Here is a 16,767-nt window from a genome sequence, read left to right on the forward strand (position 1 = left end):
CTAAAAGGAGATGCTTTTTCAGGCAGCACATAAACTACGGCACTTCCTCCCATAGGAGGCAGTGATGGCCACCAACTTGGATGACTCTAAAAGATGATTCTACAAATTTATGGGGAGGAAATAAGGCTCTGGCCATGCTTGGAGGCAGCCACCTTTCTGAACACCAGTTGCTGGACACCCCAGGAGGGGCGAGTTCTTCTTCTGCTCAGACTCTGCTTGCTGGTTTCCCACAGCAGGCAACTATTCAACCACTGTGAGGTCAGGATGCTGGGGGTCAGGAGCAGGTCAGCAATAACTCACAGTGTCAGCAAAGTTAACCCGTTTTATTCCAAGAGGAGGCCAGGCCTAGTGAGCACAGCAACCCTTCCCCCCAATGAGGTGGTCTCCTCCTCCCCGAGTCCTTGCCAAGGAATTGGAAACTTTTTCACCCTGTCTGTCTCTGCTCCACCCTCTTCATACCTCTTCTGGCTCCGGGAGACCAGCAGGGGAGGGGAGGTGGTTGCAGCAGGAGGAGGAGACACCCTGGCTTCTTCAGCAGCCTTCCTGCTCTCCAGCCTCTGCTTCAGCCTCAGAATCTGAGCTGCTCTCTGCTCCAGCCTCTTCCTGCTCGCTGAACCCTGTTGCCTCTCCAGCAGTTGACACCTCTTCCTCCCCGGCTGCCCCCTCTTCTCCCTCTGACCTCTCATCGTTGTCCCACCACCAGTCCTCTAGTTCTGCGCTTTCTTCCCCTGGGGGCTCCCCAGCTGGTGCCTCCCGCCACTCCTGGGCTCTGGAGAGCAGCTGCCCCTCCCCACTGGCCACATCTGCTTTGCGCCATGAGAGACCATCCCCAGGGGTGGGAGTGGGGGGGGGCTGGCTCCCCTCCTTCCTGGGCCAAACTCTGTCCAGCTGTTGGGTGTGCCTGTGTGAGAGAGAGCAGGGATGGAGGCAGCCAGCTCCTAGGAAGGAGCCAGAGAGGTTGTGAAAGAGCCTGCAAGGGAAGGGAGCCAGAGTCCCACCTCTGGAGGTGCTGGGGGGGGGGGAGAGATGAGCCCTGCACATTGGTGGGGGGGGTGAATGAGTGGGGGGGGGGGTGTTGAGGCAAGCAGGCCATCTCCACAGCTGACAGCCAGCCTTTGCTTGCCAGGTATAATTTGCTGCCAAAGGTGGTTGTTTTGGGGGTGATGTTTGTTTGTGCAAGAGAGGGGGGAGTGGAGAGGGGGTGGGGGTAAAAGGGAGGCCTGGGGCAGGCAGTGGGTGGGGGTGGCCTTGCCTCTTGAGCTCAGGCCCAGCTGCCTGAGGGGGGAGGCCAAGAGGGTGCTCCCTCCAGACTGAGATGGAGTCATGCCCTGACTGGCAACATCAGCTCCTCGGGGCTTATGAGGCCACAGGGGAGGGTGCTGCTCTTGCACCCAGGTCCTGCCTGTGGACCCCCCACTGAGGCACCTGGGTGGCAGCTGGACTCAAGGGGCCACGGCCATGAGGCAGCTGCAGGCTCTTCTGACTTCTGGGGGGGGGTTGGACTTGAGACCTCCTGTTGCAAGGCGGAAGCTCAACCTCTTCCCTTGGAGTGGGTCTCCCTCTGTGTGTCCCTCCCCGGAGCAGGCCCCATAGAGGGGAAATAAAGACAGGTGCAGGATTGTAGTGTTGGAAGGGGTACCCAAGGGTCCTCTAGTCTGACCCCTCCGCCATGCAGGAATCTTCTGCCTCTGGGGTGGGGGCACTTTTGCCCCTCACCTTGCAGGCCATGGAGCCTCCAAACATTTAGGGCCCAAAGAGCAGCTGATAGAATCATAGAAGGGACCCCGAGGGTCACCTGCCGAAGCCCCTGCAATCCAGGAATCTTTTTGCCCACGTGGGGCTGGAACCCATGACCACGAGATTAAAAATCCTACAATATCCTGGGGGGGGGGTCAGGGAGGGGGCGTCTGGGTTGCTGAAGGTGGAGGAGGAGGAGGCACTGAGCCGGGAAGAAAGGCACCGCAGCATTCAGCCCCGAAATCCAGCAAAAGAGAGAGAGACTCCAGAGCATGTGCAGAGTGCGCTTCCTGCCCCCTGAGGACCCGCAGGAGACTGGCTCTGGGAGCAGCGTGCCCAAGGAAGGGGAGGGGGCGCGGGGCGGCGGCGGCGGCGGCGTTTCGCTGCTCTTTTCGAAGCGGCGGGGGAGAATCGTGCGCAGCTTGGTCTCCCCCCGCCATTCGGCCGCCGGCCGGGGAGAGGGGCCGGAAAGGGGCTGGGGCGGCGCAGACAAAAGACGGCCGGCGGGGCGGCGGCGGGGGAGGGGAGAGAAAAGTTGGGAAGGCAGAAGGGGGCGGAGAGAAGGAGGGAAGGAAAAAGTTCGGGAGGAGAAAGAGGAGAAGGACAGCGCAGGGAGGGAAGGAGAGAGGAGGTGGCGGAGCTCCGCCACGCCAGTCTGCCCCCCACCCTCGGAACGAGGGGTTCCCCCGAAGAGGCTCAGATCGGGCTCTCTTCTCCCCAGCCCCCCAGGATGGAATTGAGGCGCCCGGGCAGCCGCGGGGGGCGGCTCTGAGCGACACCCCCAAACACACACTGCCCTTCCCAGGTGAGGCGGGGGCAGCTGCGCTTCGGGAGGGGGTGGATGGGTCTGATTCATTGCAGGGGAGGGCAAGGCGGAGGAAGGAGGGAGCCCCCCCCCACGCATCTCCGGTGGTTGGAACTCCCCTCCCGGCTGGTTGCCCCCCCCCCAATAATCTCATGCATTTTCAGCTAGTCTGCATGGACAGATGATGCCCGCACCGGAAAAAAAAGTCCGGGGCAGCAGAAGCGAAGCCGGAGCTGGGGGGGGCTGGGGGGCTGGTGAGCAGAGCCAACTTCTGCAGCTGGGTCCAGACCCAGGGGCGGGGGCAGTTTAAAGCGCAGAGAGGGAGAAGGCGCTCTGCACGTGCCCCGAAGCCGCTGTGTTTCGCCTTCTTCCGGAGGGAAGCCTCGGCTCGGAGTTACTGGTGGAAGCGGGAGGGCGGGGCGCCAGGCCCCCGGGCAGGGCGTGTGTCCCCGGGACAGCTGGCCGGCAGCTGCTCCGCTGCGGGTGCCAAGGGAGCCACGTGGGGGAAGCCGGCCCTCGCCCCCGGGGCGCTCCGAGAGGGGTTGCGGGGGGAGAGGGGGGCGCACGGCGAGGAGGCGGCAGCGCAGAGTCACACGACTGTGGCACTGGGCGGGACCCCCAAGGGTCTTCTCCGGCAGCACAGGAGTCACCGCTAAGGCATCCCTGAACGCGGGCCAATCGACCTCTGCTCAAAAACCACCCGAGAAGGCGAGTCCGAGGGATCTCCCGAGGGATCTTACCGTCGGGTGTTGAGTCGGAATCCCCTTTCTTGTCGTTTGAATCCGTTGGTTTGGGTCCTGCCCTCCGGAGCAGGAGAAAAACAAGCTTGCTGCCTCTTCCAAGTGGCAGCCCTTGGGATATTTGAAGATGGCTATCTCGTATCTCCTCTCAGTCTCCTCTTCTCCGGGCTAAACATCCCCAACTCCCTCAAGCCTTCCTCGCTCTGCTCGGTTTCTAGATCTCCTGGACATTTTATCAGTCTCCCCACAAGCAGACCCTCCTTTACCCCACTGGAGACCGGGGCAGGGGGCAGACAATTGCTCCAGACAGGGCTGGTTTGGGGAGCCCTGGAAGGACTGAAGACATTCAGAAGAACCTCAGAAGGGCCTTTCAGGAAACCTGCAAGCATCCTGGCTACTAGCCCTCCATAGCCCTCTCTTGCAAAGCCAGGCAGGTCGTGGCTATTGTTTCCTCCTGCAGGAGGGAGTTCCCCAGTTTAACTAAGAAGGGTTTTCTCTTGTCTGCCCTGAATCTTCGCACATGGGGCTTCGCTGGCTGCCCACCAGGGAGGAAACGGCTTCTCTGCCCCTTCTTTCCATGCCAGGGCCCTCAAAGACACTCAGGGGCCACAAGGACCAAGGAGCAGCCTCGGGAGCGGAGGGTGGAGGATGTGATCCCCTCCCACTTCCCTCGCAGCAGCAGGGCCCATAGGGCTGCCCCAGTCCCGACCCACAGAGGCCCCTTCCTCCCCTGGTGCCGCCTAAGCCTCCTCCGCAGGGCTGCTGCCATCTGCCAGGCTGCTCCAGGCCTTCTAATCCTCCTAGTCCTTAATGAGGAGTGGCAGGCGGAAGGCAAAGGGCAAGCGCCAAAGAGGAGGAGGCAGCAGCAGTGGCTGAGGGGCTGGGAGGCTCTCCCAGGCGTCCTTCCCCAGGGAGATGGAGCCCCTGACCCAGTGGAGCCTCTCCTGCCCAGTGGAATGCCAGCCTGGTTTGTCTGGGGCTGGGACGTTTGTTCTTTTGAGGGAGGGGGCTTCCTTCCTGCTGCAAGCACAGCCTGGCTGCTTCCTCATCCTTCTGGACTCCGCAGCAGCAGCAGCAGGGTTGGGCAGAGATGTGTGCAGAGTGGGAGGGAAGGCCAGGTGTGGGGCGGGGAGGGCCAGGACCAGTGTTGGCACCGACCAGGTGTTGCTCCTGCACACCCCAGAGAGGGCTGCCTCTTCTGTGCTGGGCTCCAGGATGCAACTGGGGAGTGTGACACGGGTGTGGGGTGCGGAAGGCCAGAAGCAGCTCTGGGGAGGAGCCCCGTGACCATCCTCTGACTGCCCCCCCACAGGCCAGGCACCTCCAGGAACGGAGCGCAGGATCTGCCTCTTGCAGCCCTGGATGGTCCTCAGGCGAGCTCTCCCTGTGGGTGAGGCTGAGCAGAGGGTGTTGCCCATGCCTGGGAGGGATGGAGCAAGCTTCTTTTCCACTGCTCTGAACCAATGGATTTGTAGCATGATAGAGTTGGAAGGGATCCTGAGGGTCATCTAGTCCAACCCTCTGCCCTGCAGGATTCAGATGACAAGGAAGGAAGGGACAAATGGCAGAGGACCAAGCTCCCTCAGAAGGTGGTGGACTCTCCTTCCTTGGGGTTTTTTTCTTAAAGCAGAGACCACCTGCTTGAGCTGAGATTCCTGCATTGCAGAGGGCTGGACTGGATGACCCCCAGGGGTCCCTTTCAGCTCTCCAGTTCTATGAACCTGAGACAAATGAGGGGCATGATTTGAGGGTCTGTTTTCTTCCATTTACAAACCTCCTCCCCCTCCCCTCCAGGGTTGTGGCGTCCTGGCCTGCCCCTCTCTCGCCCTGCCCCCCAGAGGACCATGAGGGTCCTCCATGGGCACTGCTGCCGCTTCCAGGTGCTGTGGGCCGCCCTGGCTGTCTCCATGACCATCGGCTTCACCATCCAGCTCTTCGGGGTCTCCTTCCAGAAGAGGTAACTGTTCCACCTTCCTGGCCTTCAGGACCACCCAATGCTCAGCAGTTCCCCCGGTGGCCACTCAAGGCAATGCCATAGAATCCTAGAATTGGAAAGCCAGACGAGAGACCCAGAGGTCATCCAGCCCAACCCCCTGTGGCACTGAGGCTGGCCAGTGAGGGCTTCTCTGATCTCCTCTTCCTCCTCCAGGGCTTCCTTGTCCCAGCTGCCTCCAACCCCCTGGGCTCCCCCTCTGCCCAAAGCGGAGCAGGAGGAGGCGGAGGGGCGGCCAGGACACCGCTGCCAGCCGAGACGCCACCTGGTCTTCCTGAAGAGCCACAAGACGGGCAGCAGCACCATCATCAACCTCCTGCACCGCTTTGGGGACGCCCGGGGTCTGCGCTTTGCCCTCCCCGCCCGCTACCAGTTCAGCTACCCTAACCTCTTCCAGGCACGGCGCGTCAAAGGGTGGCATCCCGGAGGGCGCCCCTTCGACATCCTCTGCCACCACATGCGCTTCAACTTGCCAGAGGTGAGACTAGGTGGGGCTCAAAGAGTGGGGCTGGGTGGGGGGCATGTGGGGGCATGTGGAACACTCTGTCACAAGAGTGCAAGAGTGGAAACTTGGGTTTCAGATTTGGGGGACTAAAGAGGAATGGCTTGACATCCACCTAGAAGTGGGCTGTTCCAATGGCACTTTTAAAAGTCTTTCAGACCCTGTGATGCAGCAGCAAAAAAAATAAAGGCGTTTCTAGGCTGCCTCACCAGAAATTGAGCGTCCAAGGTTGTCCATTGCACTTTTGAATGGCTCTTCCTGTTCAGCTCCCTCTACCATTCCGCATAGGGCTTGGTTCCCAGACTCTTCGTCATCTTGGTCACCCTCCTCTGCACACCTTCCAGCTTGTCAACATCCTTCTTAAATTGCGGTGCCCAGAATTGGACACAGTATCCCAGGAATGGTCTCACCAAGGCAGAATACAGGAGTACTATGACTTCCCTTGATCAGGACACTAGACTGCTGCTGGTACAGCATTGGTTTATTTCTTTTCTAGATCCTTTTCACATACACAGTCATACCTCAGAAGTACGAACAGAATCCTTTCCAGAAGTCTGTTCTACTTCCAAAACATTCAGAAACCAAGTGCAGCTTCCAATGGGCTGCAGGAAGCTCCCCCACCAGGCATTCAGGTTCCAAAGAATGTTTGCAAACCAGAACACTCACTTCCGGGTTTGCAGCATTCGTGAGCAAAAACGTTCAACTTACAAGGCGTTCGGGATCCATGTGTTAGTTTCTGTTTGCCACTGAGCAGCTGCTTAGAGTCACAGGACTCTGTTTACATTCCAGAGACCTTCCAGACTGTTGGAAGTCTCACGGGAGACGGATGTGACATTACTGGTTTCCTGTTCCTTTGTTCCTTTGTTTCAGTTGTTCTCATAGAGAGAGAGTTGTGCTCATAGAGAGAGGATGTATATTTCTTTGCTGTCTGCGTAGTAAGAAATAAAGCATAGCGATGTAGCTATAAATCTCATCACTTCCACGTGCTGCTGAATCAGAACGTGCCTGGAAGCCTCATCAAAGGCTCAGGTCGTTAATTATTCGTCGGAGGGTGATTCCGAAGGACTCAGCCAGAAGATGAGCTTTATCAGCTTGGCCGAGTGGAGATTCCGACACCAAGGTACAACTGTAGTGGTACCTCAGTTTAAGAACAGTCCAGTTTAAGAATAATTTGGTTTACAAACTCTGCAAAACTGGAAACAGTGTATTGGTTTGAGAACTTTACCTCTCTCTAAGAATGGAATCTGGATGGTGGAAGGCCACTGGCGGTGGGAGGCCTCATTAGAGAAAGCACACCTCGGTTTAAGAATTGTTTTGGTTGAAGAATGGACTTCTGGAACGGATTAAGTTCGTAAACCGAGGTACCACTATATTGGCAAATGCAGCTTGGTTTTCTACCCAAGTGCAAAGCTGGACATTTCATAGACTCATAGAACTGCAGACATGTGTCTCTGAGCAAGCGCCGAGAGCCTGTCCGTTGCCAAAGGGCAAATTGGGCCTCAGACACACATGAGGCTGGGGGATTTGGAGGACCGGACTCTGCCCCACATGCTCCCTCCAACATGTCTCCTTCTCCTTCCTCAGGTCCAGAAAGTCATGCCCCCGGACAGCTTCTACTTCTCCATCGTGAGGCACCCCGTCTCCCTGGCCGAGTCGGCCTTCTCCTACTACCGGAGCGTTGTCCCTGCCTTCCGCCGTGCCGGCAGCTTGCCCCAGTTCCTGGCCTCGCCACAGCGCTTCTACCGCCCCAGCGAGAGGGGCAACCACTACGCCCGCAACCTGCTGTGGTTCGACTTTGGCCTGGACCCACCAGCAGCCCCGGGCCTGGCCCCAATCCAGGCTGCCCTGGCCACGCTGGAGCGCACCTTCCACTTGGTCCTGCTGACGGAGCACATGGACGAGTCGCTGGTGCTCCTGCGCGATGCCCTCTGCTGGGGAGAGGAGGACATGCTGGCCTTCCGCCACAACTTCCGCAGCCCTGAGTCCGTCCGCCCACTGGCGCCCGCAGAGGCTGCCCGACTCCAGGCCTGGAACAACCTGGACTGGCACCTCTACACTCACTTCAACCGCAGCTTCTGGCAGCATGCAGAGCGCTTTGGCCGTGCGCGCCTGGCCCGGGAGGTGGATGCCCTGCGGCAGCGGCGAGCAGAGCGGATGCAGCAGTGCCTGCAGGGAGGGGGCCCTCTGGAGGCGGGGCAGATTGCGGACGAGCGCATCCGCCCCTTCCAGTTTGGGCAGGCCCCCATCCTGGGCTATGTCCTGAGGCCCAGCCTGGACCCCGAATGGCAGGCCCTGTGCCAGCGCATGGTGACCCCCGAGCTCCAGTACAAGGACCTTCTGGATGCCAAACAGTTTCCTCCGCCCCCCCAGGGCAACGGCTCTCAAGCCGGCGGGGTGAGGTAGCAGTGGAAAGCGGAAGGGGGTGCAAAAAGGCCAACTGGCCCCCAACAGGCTTGGCATGGGCTGGGTGCTGAAGGCACAGAGGACCTGAGCTGCCACGAAAAATCTCATTCTGCCCACATTTCTGGGATTCCCAGAAGAAGCTCCCTCTGGATGCTGGGAGATTCAGGTGGAAGGAAGGGCTTCTTTGTAGAACTATAGAGTTGGAAGGGACCCTAAGGGTCATCCAGTCCAACCCCTGCAATGCAGGAATCACCACTAAAGCATCCGTGGCAGATGACCATCCGACCTCTACGCAGAAACCGCCAAAGGAGAGGAGGGACTTTATGCAGCCCATCAATGGCATAAAATAAAATAAATAAAATAAAATAATTCCTTCCAGTAGTACCTTAGAGACCAACTAAGTTAGTTATTGATATGAGCTTTCGTGTGTGTGCACACTTCTTCAGATACGAAAGCTCATACCAATAACTAACTTATTTGGTCTCTAAGGTGCTACTGGAAGGAAGTGTTTTATTATTTTATTTTATTATTTTATTTTGTTTTGTTTCGACTACGGCAGACCAACACGGCTCCCTACCTGTAACTACATCAATGGCATAGCATGGGTTGCCAGCGCCCAGGGCAAGGCAAGTATTTTGCACCCGGGGCAGTTGCCCCGGTAGCACCCCCACATGCTATGCCACTACAGCCCATAGTTAAATGTGGCCACTGCTGGGTCATCAGCTTCAAGAGGCCTTCCTGTCAGTGAGGACGGAATGAAAAGTGGACCCGACAATGTCTTTTCAGGCACAACTCAAGAGCAGCCGCTGGATCCTGCCGTGTGACTCAGCTCAGCATCCTCAGGCAGGCCTGACTTTGCACAAGGCAGTGGGGTCCTGCATCGGGGGGGGGGACCCCACACCTCTTGACCTGGGACTCAGCCACAGTGGGCCTGAGTGACTCTTTGCGGGGGCGGCCTGCTGGCGTGGGAGCCTCAAAGTCCCGGGTTCATTTTGTTGCTTTGGCCGCAGACTCGTGATGGGGAAGGAGATGGGGTCTCTCTCCCCCCTCCCCATCCCCAGTCTGCAATGGAAGACTAATGGTACTGCCCCACCCACCTTGTAGGGCTGTGGTGTGGAGCACTGAAGCAACTCACGTGAAGGGCTCTAAACACTTGTGGGGTGTGTGGAGGGAAGCAGCTTAAACTGGTGCTGGTTAGAGGGCAGAGCCAGGCATGCTCTGGCCATGGGGGCTGAGGCTGGTCCTGCAGGTGGGGTGGGGGAGGGCAGAAGTGTTCATGGGCCCCAGCATGCCCCAAGGGGCAGGTTACAGATGCCCACCCGGTCCTATATGCCAAGGCAGGAGTGCCAACCTGGCCCTGCGACCGTGGGTGCCATGCAGCATGCAGGGCCCTGGCACCAAAATTGGTGGGTGCCCAGCCCCTTCGTGGGGAATTTTGTGGGTGCTTGGGCACCCAGGCCCCAGGGAGTTGGCACCTATGTCCCAGGACATCCTTTGGAGGCGAGAGGCTGCACATCAGCAGGTATTCTTTTGGCCTTTTAGGCTCCAGCTGTCATCAGCCCCAGCCTTCATCCAGGCAGTGACCTCAAGACACGTTGGACTGCAGCTCCCATGATGAGAGTCATAGTTCAAAATGTCTGGAAGGCACCAGACTGGCCAAGGCTGCTCCCTTCTCTCCATAGCCAAGGAGGCCACATACAAAGAGCTGCTAGCTGGGCTGGAGGGAGAGGAAGAGCCCAGTCCAACCTCCCCTCCCCCACCCAAGCCACCATTGATCAGTTTCAGTTGGGGACTGTGGAGCTTCTTCCCACCAGCGGTGGGCGCTGTTGGGCTCTTATGACACGGCTGGGTCCACAGATCCCACCACAAGGCAGTATAGGGCTTGGTGTTTTTTGTTTTCTTTGTCAATGATGTTACTCTTAACCATTTTTTTAAAAGGGGGAAATCCTTTTTTGTTTCTTTTTGGTCCTTTTTCAATAGATTGAAATGCTATTGGCTACTTAGTGTGCTCCATGTTTCATCTTCTTTCCGTCCTTCCTGCCTGCATTTCTGGAGTTGCTCACCAGTGACCTGGAGTTTGTCTGCTTATTATTACTTACTGCATCTGTATTCCTAGAATCAGAGTTGGAAGGGACCCCAAGGGTCATCTAGCCCCACCCTTTGCAATGCAGGGATCTCATCTCAAGGCATCCCTGACAGGTGGCCACTCCAAGGAGCCCAAGGGGATGGACAACCCCCCTGTGAGGGAGGCTAGGCCGAAAGGCAGGGAGACCCAGGGAGTGGCATCATGGCTAGGCTTGCCCATTCCTGACAGGTCCTGGTTTCCGGGTGCAAAAATGGTGTCGGGGGGAATTTTGCTGAATTGGCAAAATGTCAGGGAAAACACAGGTGTGTGGCAATGTGATGGTAAAAGCAGCAGAAGCTCTAAAAGTTAAATCCAGAGAAATGGGACTATGGGGTGCGGTGCTCATCTCACTTCAGGCTGAGGGACGAGACTGGTTGTTGTTGTTGTTGTTTAGTCGTTTAGTCGTGTCCGACTCTTTGTGACCCCATGGACCAGAGCGCGCCAGGCACTTCTGTCCTCCACTGCCTCCCGCAACTCATGCTGGTAGCTTCAAGAACACCATCCAACCATCTCATCCTCTGTCGTCCCCTTCTCCTTGGGCCCTCCATCTTTCCCAACATCAGGGTCTTTTCCAGGGAGTCTTCTCTTCTCATGAGGTGGCCAAAGTCTTGGAGCCTCAGCTTCAGGATCTGTCCTTCCAGTGAGCGGGACGAGACTGGCACTGGTCTAAACCACTGAGCCTCTAGGGCTTGCCGATTGGAAGGTCCGAAAAGTCCGCAGTTCGAATCCACATGACAGGGTGAGCTCCCGTTGCTTTGTCCCGGCAGCTCATGCACTGTATATATTGCATCAGGAGTGCATTTGCACACTTAAAGCCCGCGGGGCACCTGCGCCGGGCCCTTGAGATGCCTGACTGGGCCACAGCAGCACTTGCCTTAGTTGCCTCAGACACGTCAGCTGCAGCCAGACTGCTGACCAGGGCTGGTTACTGGGCTGCCACAGTCCCAATGGCCACCGGTCTACAGTTTTTCCAGGCACAAGTCAAAGTGCTGCTTTTGACCTAAATAGCCCTACACGGCTGAGGAGCAGGCTGTCTCAAAGACCCTATTCCCCATGGGAAGCTGCCCTGGTTTTGAGATCTTCCAGGAAGACCCTTTTCCTGCTCCTGCCACCCTCAAGGTACCCTTGGTGGGGACGTGGCAGGTGGCTTTGTGGTGGTGGCTGCTGCCAGACAACTTTGGGACTCCCTCCCTAGAGAAGCCAGACTGGCTCCCTCCTTGTCCTTCTGCTGGCAGGTGAAGACCTTGTTCCAACAGGCTTTGGGGAAACGGCTGCTTTTAATGAAGCAGCTGGTGCTATGCAGTTCTCATTGAGATTGTATGTTGTTAATAAACGTGTGTGTGGGGGGGGGTGCAGACACGCACAGACACGCACATGAAAAGGCGGGTGTCAGGGGTTCAGGAGCAGAGGCGAGGGCAAGGGAGGAAACAGAGAGCGAGGGGGAGGAGGCAGAAGAAAGGATGAGTGATGACGACGACCCGAGATCTCCGAGTCTTTCCAGTGAATCAGAAGATTCACAAAAAGGAGCACCAGTGGCCAGGGCAAGGGGGGAGACTAGGGGGACACCCCAGGAAGAAAGAGCCAGAGGGGACTCAGAGGGGAGCAGTTGGAGATCGGGACCAACGTCACCGCCAGAGAGTAGGAAAGAGGAAGAGCGCCAGGGAGCAAGCGCTGGCAGCTCGCAACAGGAGGGAGGGCACGAGTCAGGAGTGGCCACACCTCCATCGGGGAGCGAAGTGACGGTTAGACGGAAAGTGGAAGGTTGGGCGCGCGCGACAAGTTCAAATGCACAGGAAGGTGGCGCAGTAGGCAGCCCGGAAAGGGAGCCAGGTCCTAAAGCCCGGCGCAAGGAGACAGGAGAGTCAGGTGGGTCAGCGTCAGAAGAATCCCGGAAGGAAGAGACCCAGGGGGGCAGAGGGACCCAGAGGAGAACTGTCAGGCGGAAAAGGTGGAGCAGGGCTAGGATATTAAGTTGGTGCGCAAGGGGCGGAGACTCAGACGGAGCTTCGCCGATCTAAGCATAAGACGTAGGGTTGCACGCAGCAGCTCGAGAATGGAGACTGTAACTCAATAAAGACTTTTATTTAACGATCGCTGGCTAGCGTGATCCTCTGTGAGCTAGGATCTGGAAGTAACCCTGACAGTAAGCTCCGTCTCCTCAAATTGTGGGCATCCACGGCCTCGCGGAGAGGAGGGAAAGCGGGTGCCTACAAGAGAGCTCACGAACGGCAGACAATATGACGGCCGAACAGCAAATAACGGAACTCAGAGAAGCAGTTTCACGACTGAATGCCGAGGCGCTGGCGTCCAGGAAGAGAGAGGAGGAAGCAGCTGCCGCCTACAGGGATCTCCAGGTCAGGTTGGACGTGCTTACGAAGCAAGGGCAACAGACACCCAAATCAGAGGGGATTGGGTTGGGGAGACGCACAGGCGGTCTGGTCTCGCACTTCGATGGGAATTTGCAACAGTACCCCAACTTTAGAGCAGACGTAATGTGTGCACTGCAACTACTGCACAAAGACTTTAGAGATGAACAAGAGAAAGTGGGGTTCATCATGTCCCATTTGCATGGAGACGCAAAAGCATGGCTGCACAATTTGTGGAGAGATAAGGATCCTGCGCTCCAAAATGCGGACGCCTTTATTAAAGCGATGGATGGGTGTTTTTTATCAAGCATTGACGTGGATCTTGCCCGAAAGGAGGTGCATGGACTAAGGCAAGGGAGGGCCAGCGTAAGGCAGTATCATGCCCGCTTTTTCGCTTTGGTCAGTGCCCTGGAATGGGACAGAGATTCGGCTCCTGTCAGAGACCTTTTTTGGGAGGGCTTGCACAACTCGGTCAAAGATGAGATTGCGAGGGGGGAGAGACCCCGGACCACGCAGGAGATCGTTCAGAGGGCGCTGGCAGTGGGGGTGCGGCTGGAAGAACGTCCGTGGAGCAGGGACGAAGGGCGCAGCGGGCGCGAACCAGCCAGGGGCTCCTCCTTCCTTCCCAGAGAAGCAGCGCGTGCGCAATCCACGCCCCCAACAGGGGGAGGGGTGGAACCGATGGAGGTTGGGAGTGCAAGGGCTCAGTCAGCAGCCAGAGCCCTAGCACCGGCAGCAGTGAAAGCGAAGCCTCCTAGAGGGAACAGGAAGTGTTATATCTGCGAGGATCCAGGGCATATGGCGAAAGAGTGTCCCCGGAGGCTCCACAAGCACACTGCAGCCTCAGCAATGGTGACTGCAGCAACGCAGCACGGAGAACCACAGCAGGGAAACGACGATGTCTGGCTGGAGGAAGAGGCACTGGGGCCCAGCCAGACGTGTCAGTGAAGCAGTCCCCAGAGATTTTACCGCCCATGGACCCCCTCCCGCCCAAGCCAGTAGTGAGGCTCACCGCATCGCTCCAGCTACCCAATGGAATCACCATGGACGTGCCAATCACCGTCGACTCGGGAAGCAATGCAGACTTCATAGGGCAGGACTTTGTCGACAGGCACGCTATACAGTTGCTGCCTGCCACGCTGCCCCTGCAGGTCGTCACGGTGGATGGCAGGGAGCTGTTAGGGGGGCAAGTGGTGAAGCAGACGCCACCTATGGTGCTGCGGCTTGGAAATCACAGGGAAATCATCAGCTTCAACGTCACTCAACTGTCGGACACGCCTATTGTATTGGGCATGAGTTGGCTGGACAAGCACAGCCCGACGCTGGCTTGGTACCAGAGGCAGCTGACCTTCGGCTCTTCCTTTTGTGCTGAACACTGCATCATGCCCCAGCAGGAAGGGGAGCAAGAGGAGTCACAGCTGCTGCTAGGCACGCTGCAAGCGATTCCCCACAAGTACGCAGAATTTTTGGAGGTTTTCTGCGAGAAGGAGGCAGACAAGCTACCCCCCCACAGACCATACGACTGCAAAATTGACCTGCTGCCGGGGGCGGCGCTGCCCAAAGGGAAGCTGTATTCCATGTCTGAAGACGAACTGCAGGAACTCAAAGAGTTCATAGATCATAATTTGGAGCGCGGTTTCATCCGAGAGTCCCAGGCAGCGGGGGGCAGTCCTGTATTCTTTGTGAAGAAGCGAGACACGCCCCAAAAAAGACTCGTAGTGGACTACCGCATTTTGAACAGTGTCACCAAGCCGTCGGACTTCCCCATGCCCCGAATCGACGACCTCCTCGCAAAAGTACGCAAGGGCAGCGTGTTCACCAAGTTGGACCTGCGAGGGGCGTACAACCTCATTCGCATGCGGGAAGGAGATGAGTGGAAGACAGCCATGTTCACGCCCTTGGGCACCTACGAATATAGGGTTATGCCTTTTGGATTGCAAAATGGCTCCCACGTTTTTCAAGCTTTCATGCATCACGTGTTGGCGGGGCTCCTCTACAAAACGTGCGTCTGTTTCTTGGATGACATCCTGATCTTTTCGGAATCGCAGCAGGAGCATGACAGACACGTCAGGGAAGTGCTGAGCAGGCTACAGCAACATAGGCTTTACGCCAAGCTGGAGAAGTGCCAATTCGACGTGACGGAGGTGGATTTCCTGGGCTACAAGTTGTCTGACAAGGGGCTCGCCATGGACAGCGCCAAGGTTCGAGCGGTGTTGGATTGGAAAAGCCCACGCAACCAGAAGGAGGTCCAACGGTTTGTCGGCTTCGCGAACTTCTATCGCAAGTTCATCAAAGGCTTCGCTATGCAGACAGCGGCCATCACGGACACGCTCAGTTCCAAGAAAAAGAAGTTCATCTGGACAGCGCAGGCGGAGCAGTCCTTTCAGGCACTCAAGCGTCTTTTCGCGTCGGAGGAACAGCTGCTTCATGTCGACCCCAGCAGGCCGATGAGAGTTGAAACAGACGCCTCGGACAGGGCCGTCGGAGCAGTCCTGCTGCAGAAGGACCCGCAGGGGGTTTGGAGGCCCGGAGCGTTTTACTCCAGGAAGCTCAGCAAGTCCGAACAGAACTACACCATCTGGGACAGGGAGTTGATGGCTATTCATGCAGCGTTCAAAGCATGGAGGCACTTCCTGATTGGAGCCAAGCACACGGTGCAGGTCTGCATGGACCACAAGAATCTGGAGCACTGGCGCACGGCACAGTTCCTGAACCAGAGGCAGATACGTTGGGCTGAGTTCTTTGCGAACTTCGACTTCCGGATAGAGTATGTCCCGGGGGACACCAACATCATGGCGGACGCGCTCTCCCGTAAGCCACAGTATCTGGAGGACGCCACGCCAGCGGCCGCCATGCACATCTTCACACCAACAGTGTGGGCGTGCGCTGCGGCGACAGTGGACCTGGAGGCGGTGCGACGAGCGTTGCAGAATGACTCCTTCGCGCAAGCAAAGATGGCAGAGATGCAAAGGGGCACGGCAGCGACCGACGGGTTCCAGCTGAGAGATGGATTGCTCATCCGCAAAGGGGCCATCTACGTGCCGGGAGACGAACTTCGCGCCAAGGTACTGCATCAGCTGCACGACGCGCCCACTGCCGGGCACTTTGGCAAGGAGAAGACGGTGGAATTAGTTGCCAGGGATTTCTGGTGGCCCGGAATGAGAGGGGAGGTCGCGGACTACGTGGCGAGGTGCGACACCTGCCAGAGGGCCAAACCAGTGCACAGACCGCCGGCCGGACTGTTGGAACCGCTGCAAACTCCGGTCGAACCATGGGAGAGAGTCGCCCTGGACTTCGTCACAGATCTGCCCAGCTCGAGAGGCAAGACGGCCGTGCTGGTGGTGGTGGACTTGTTCTCCAAGATGGCACATTTCATCCCGTGTGCGAAGGTGGCCACGGCGGAACAAACCGCCAAACTGTTCATAGACCACGTGTTCAAGGTTCACGGTCTGCCACGGTCTATTCTGTCCGACCGCGGGCGGCAGTTCATCTCGAATTTCTGGCAGAAGCTGATGGGCTTCCTAAACGTCAAGATCAACCTGGCGTCGGCGAGACACCCGCAGACCAACGGGCAAGCGGAGCGGGTCAATGCCATCATGCAGCAGTACCTGAGATGCTATGCGAATCAACAGCCTGCGACGTGGGTGGATTACCTGCCGCTCGCCGAGTTCGCCTACAACAACACGAAGCACGTGTCCACGGGGGTCACGCCGTTCTTCGCCAACAACGGGAGGCACCCCAGAACCTTCCCGGGACTGGAAAGACTGGTGGAGGGGGAGCCGCAGACAGCAGATGCGTTCGCGTCGGAGTTGCAGGAGGTCCACGATCAGCTGCGGCGGCACCTGGAGCTGGCCAAACACGCATACAAGGTGCAGGCAGACAAACACAGAAGGGTTGGCGAAGAGATCCATGTGGGAGACTGGGTCTGGTTAGCAGCCCACGCAGTGCCGGCCAGGTCGTTGGCCAAGAAGAAACTAGGGCATAAGCAACTGGGGCCCTACCAAGTCGAAGAGCAGGTCAACCCGGTGGCCTTCAGGCTGGCGCTTCCGGAGGGTTCCAGAATGCATCCGGTGTTCCACAGATCGGTGCTCACTCC

At 57.8% G+C, this 16,767-nt stretch overlaps 1 protein-coding gene across 1 annotated transcript; it reads left to right on the top strand.

Moving 5' to 3' along the window:
- The first annotated feature begins 2,295 nt into the window (after nt 1-2,295).
- GAL3ST4 (galactose-3-O-sulfotransferase 4) lies at nt 2,296-8,696 on the top strand. Its single transcript, XM_082195554.1, has 4 exons — nt 2,296-2,542; nt 5,077-5,239; nt 5,432-5,753; nt 7,362-8,696. The coding sequence occupies exons 2-4, from the start codon at nt 5,127-5,129 to the stop codon at nt 8,178-8,180; spliced, it is 1,254 nt and encodes a 417-aa protein (XP_082051680.1). The 5' UTR covers nt 2,296-2,542; nt 5,077-5,126; the 3' UTR covers nt 8,181-8,696.
- The last annotated feature ends 8,071 nt before the right edge of the window (nt 8,697-16,767 follow it).

Source organism: Podarcis vaucheri, assembly GCF_965113315.1.
Source record: "Podarcis vaucheri genome assembly, chromosome: 13".
NCBI lineage: Eukaryota > Metazoa > Chordata > Lepidosauria > Squamata > Lacertidae > Podarcis > Podarcis vaucheri.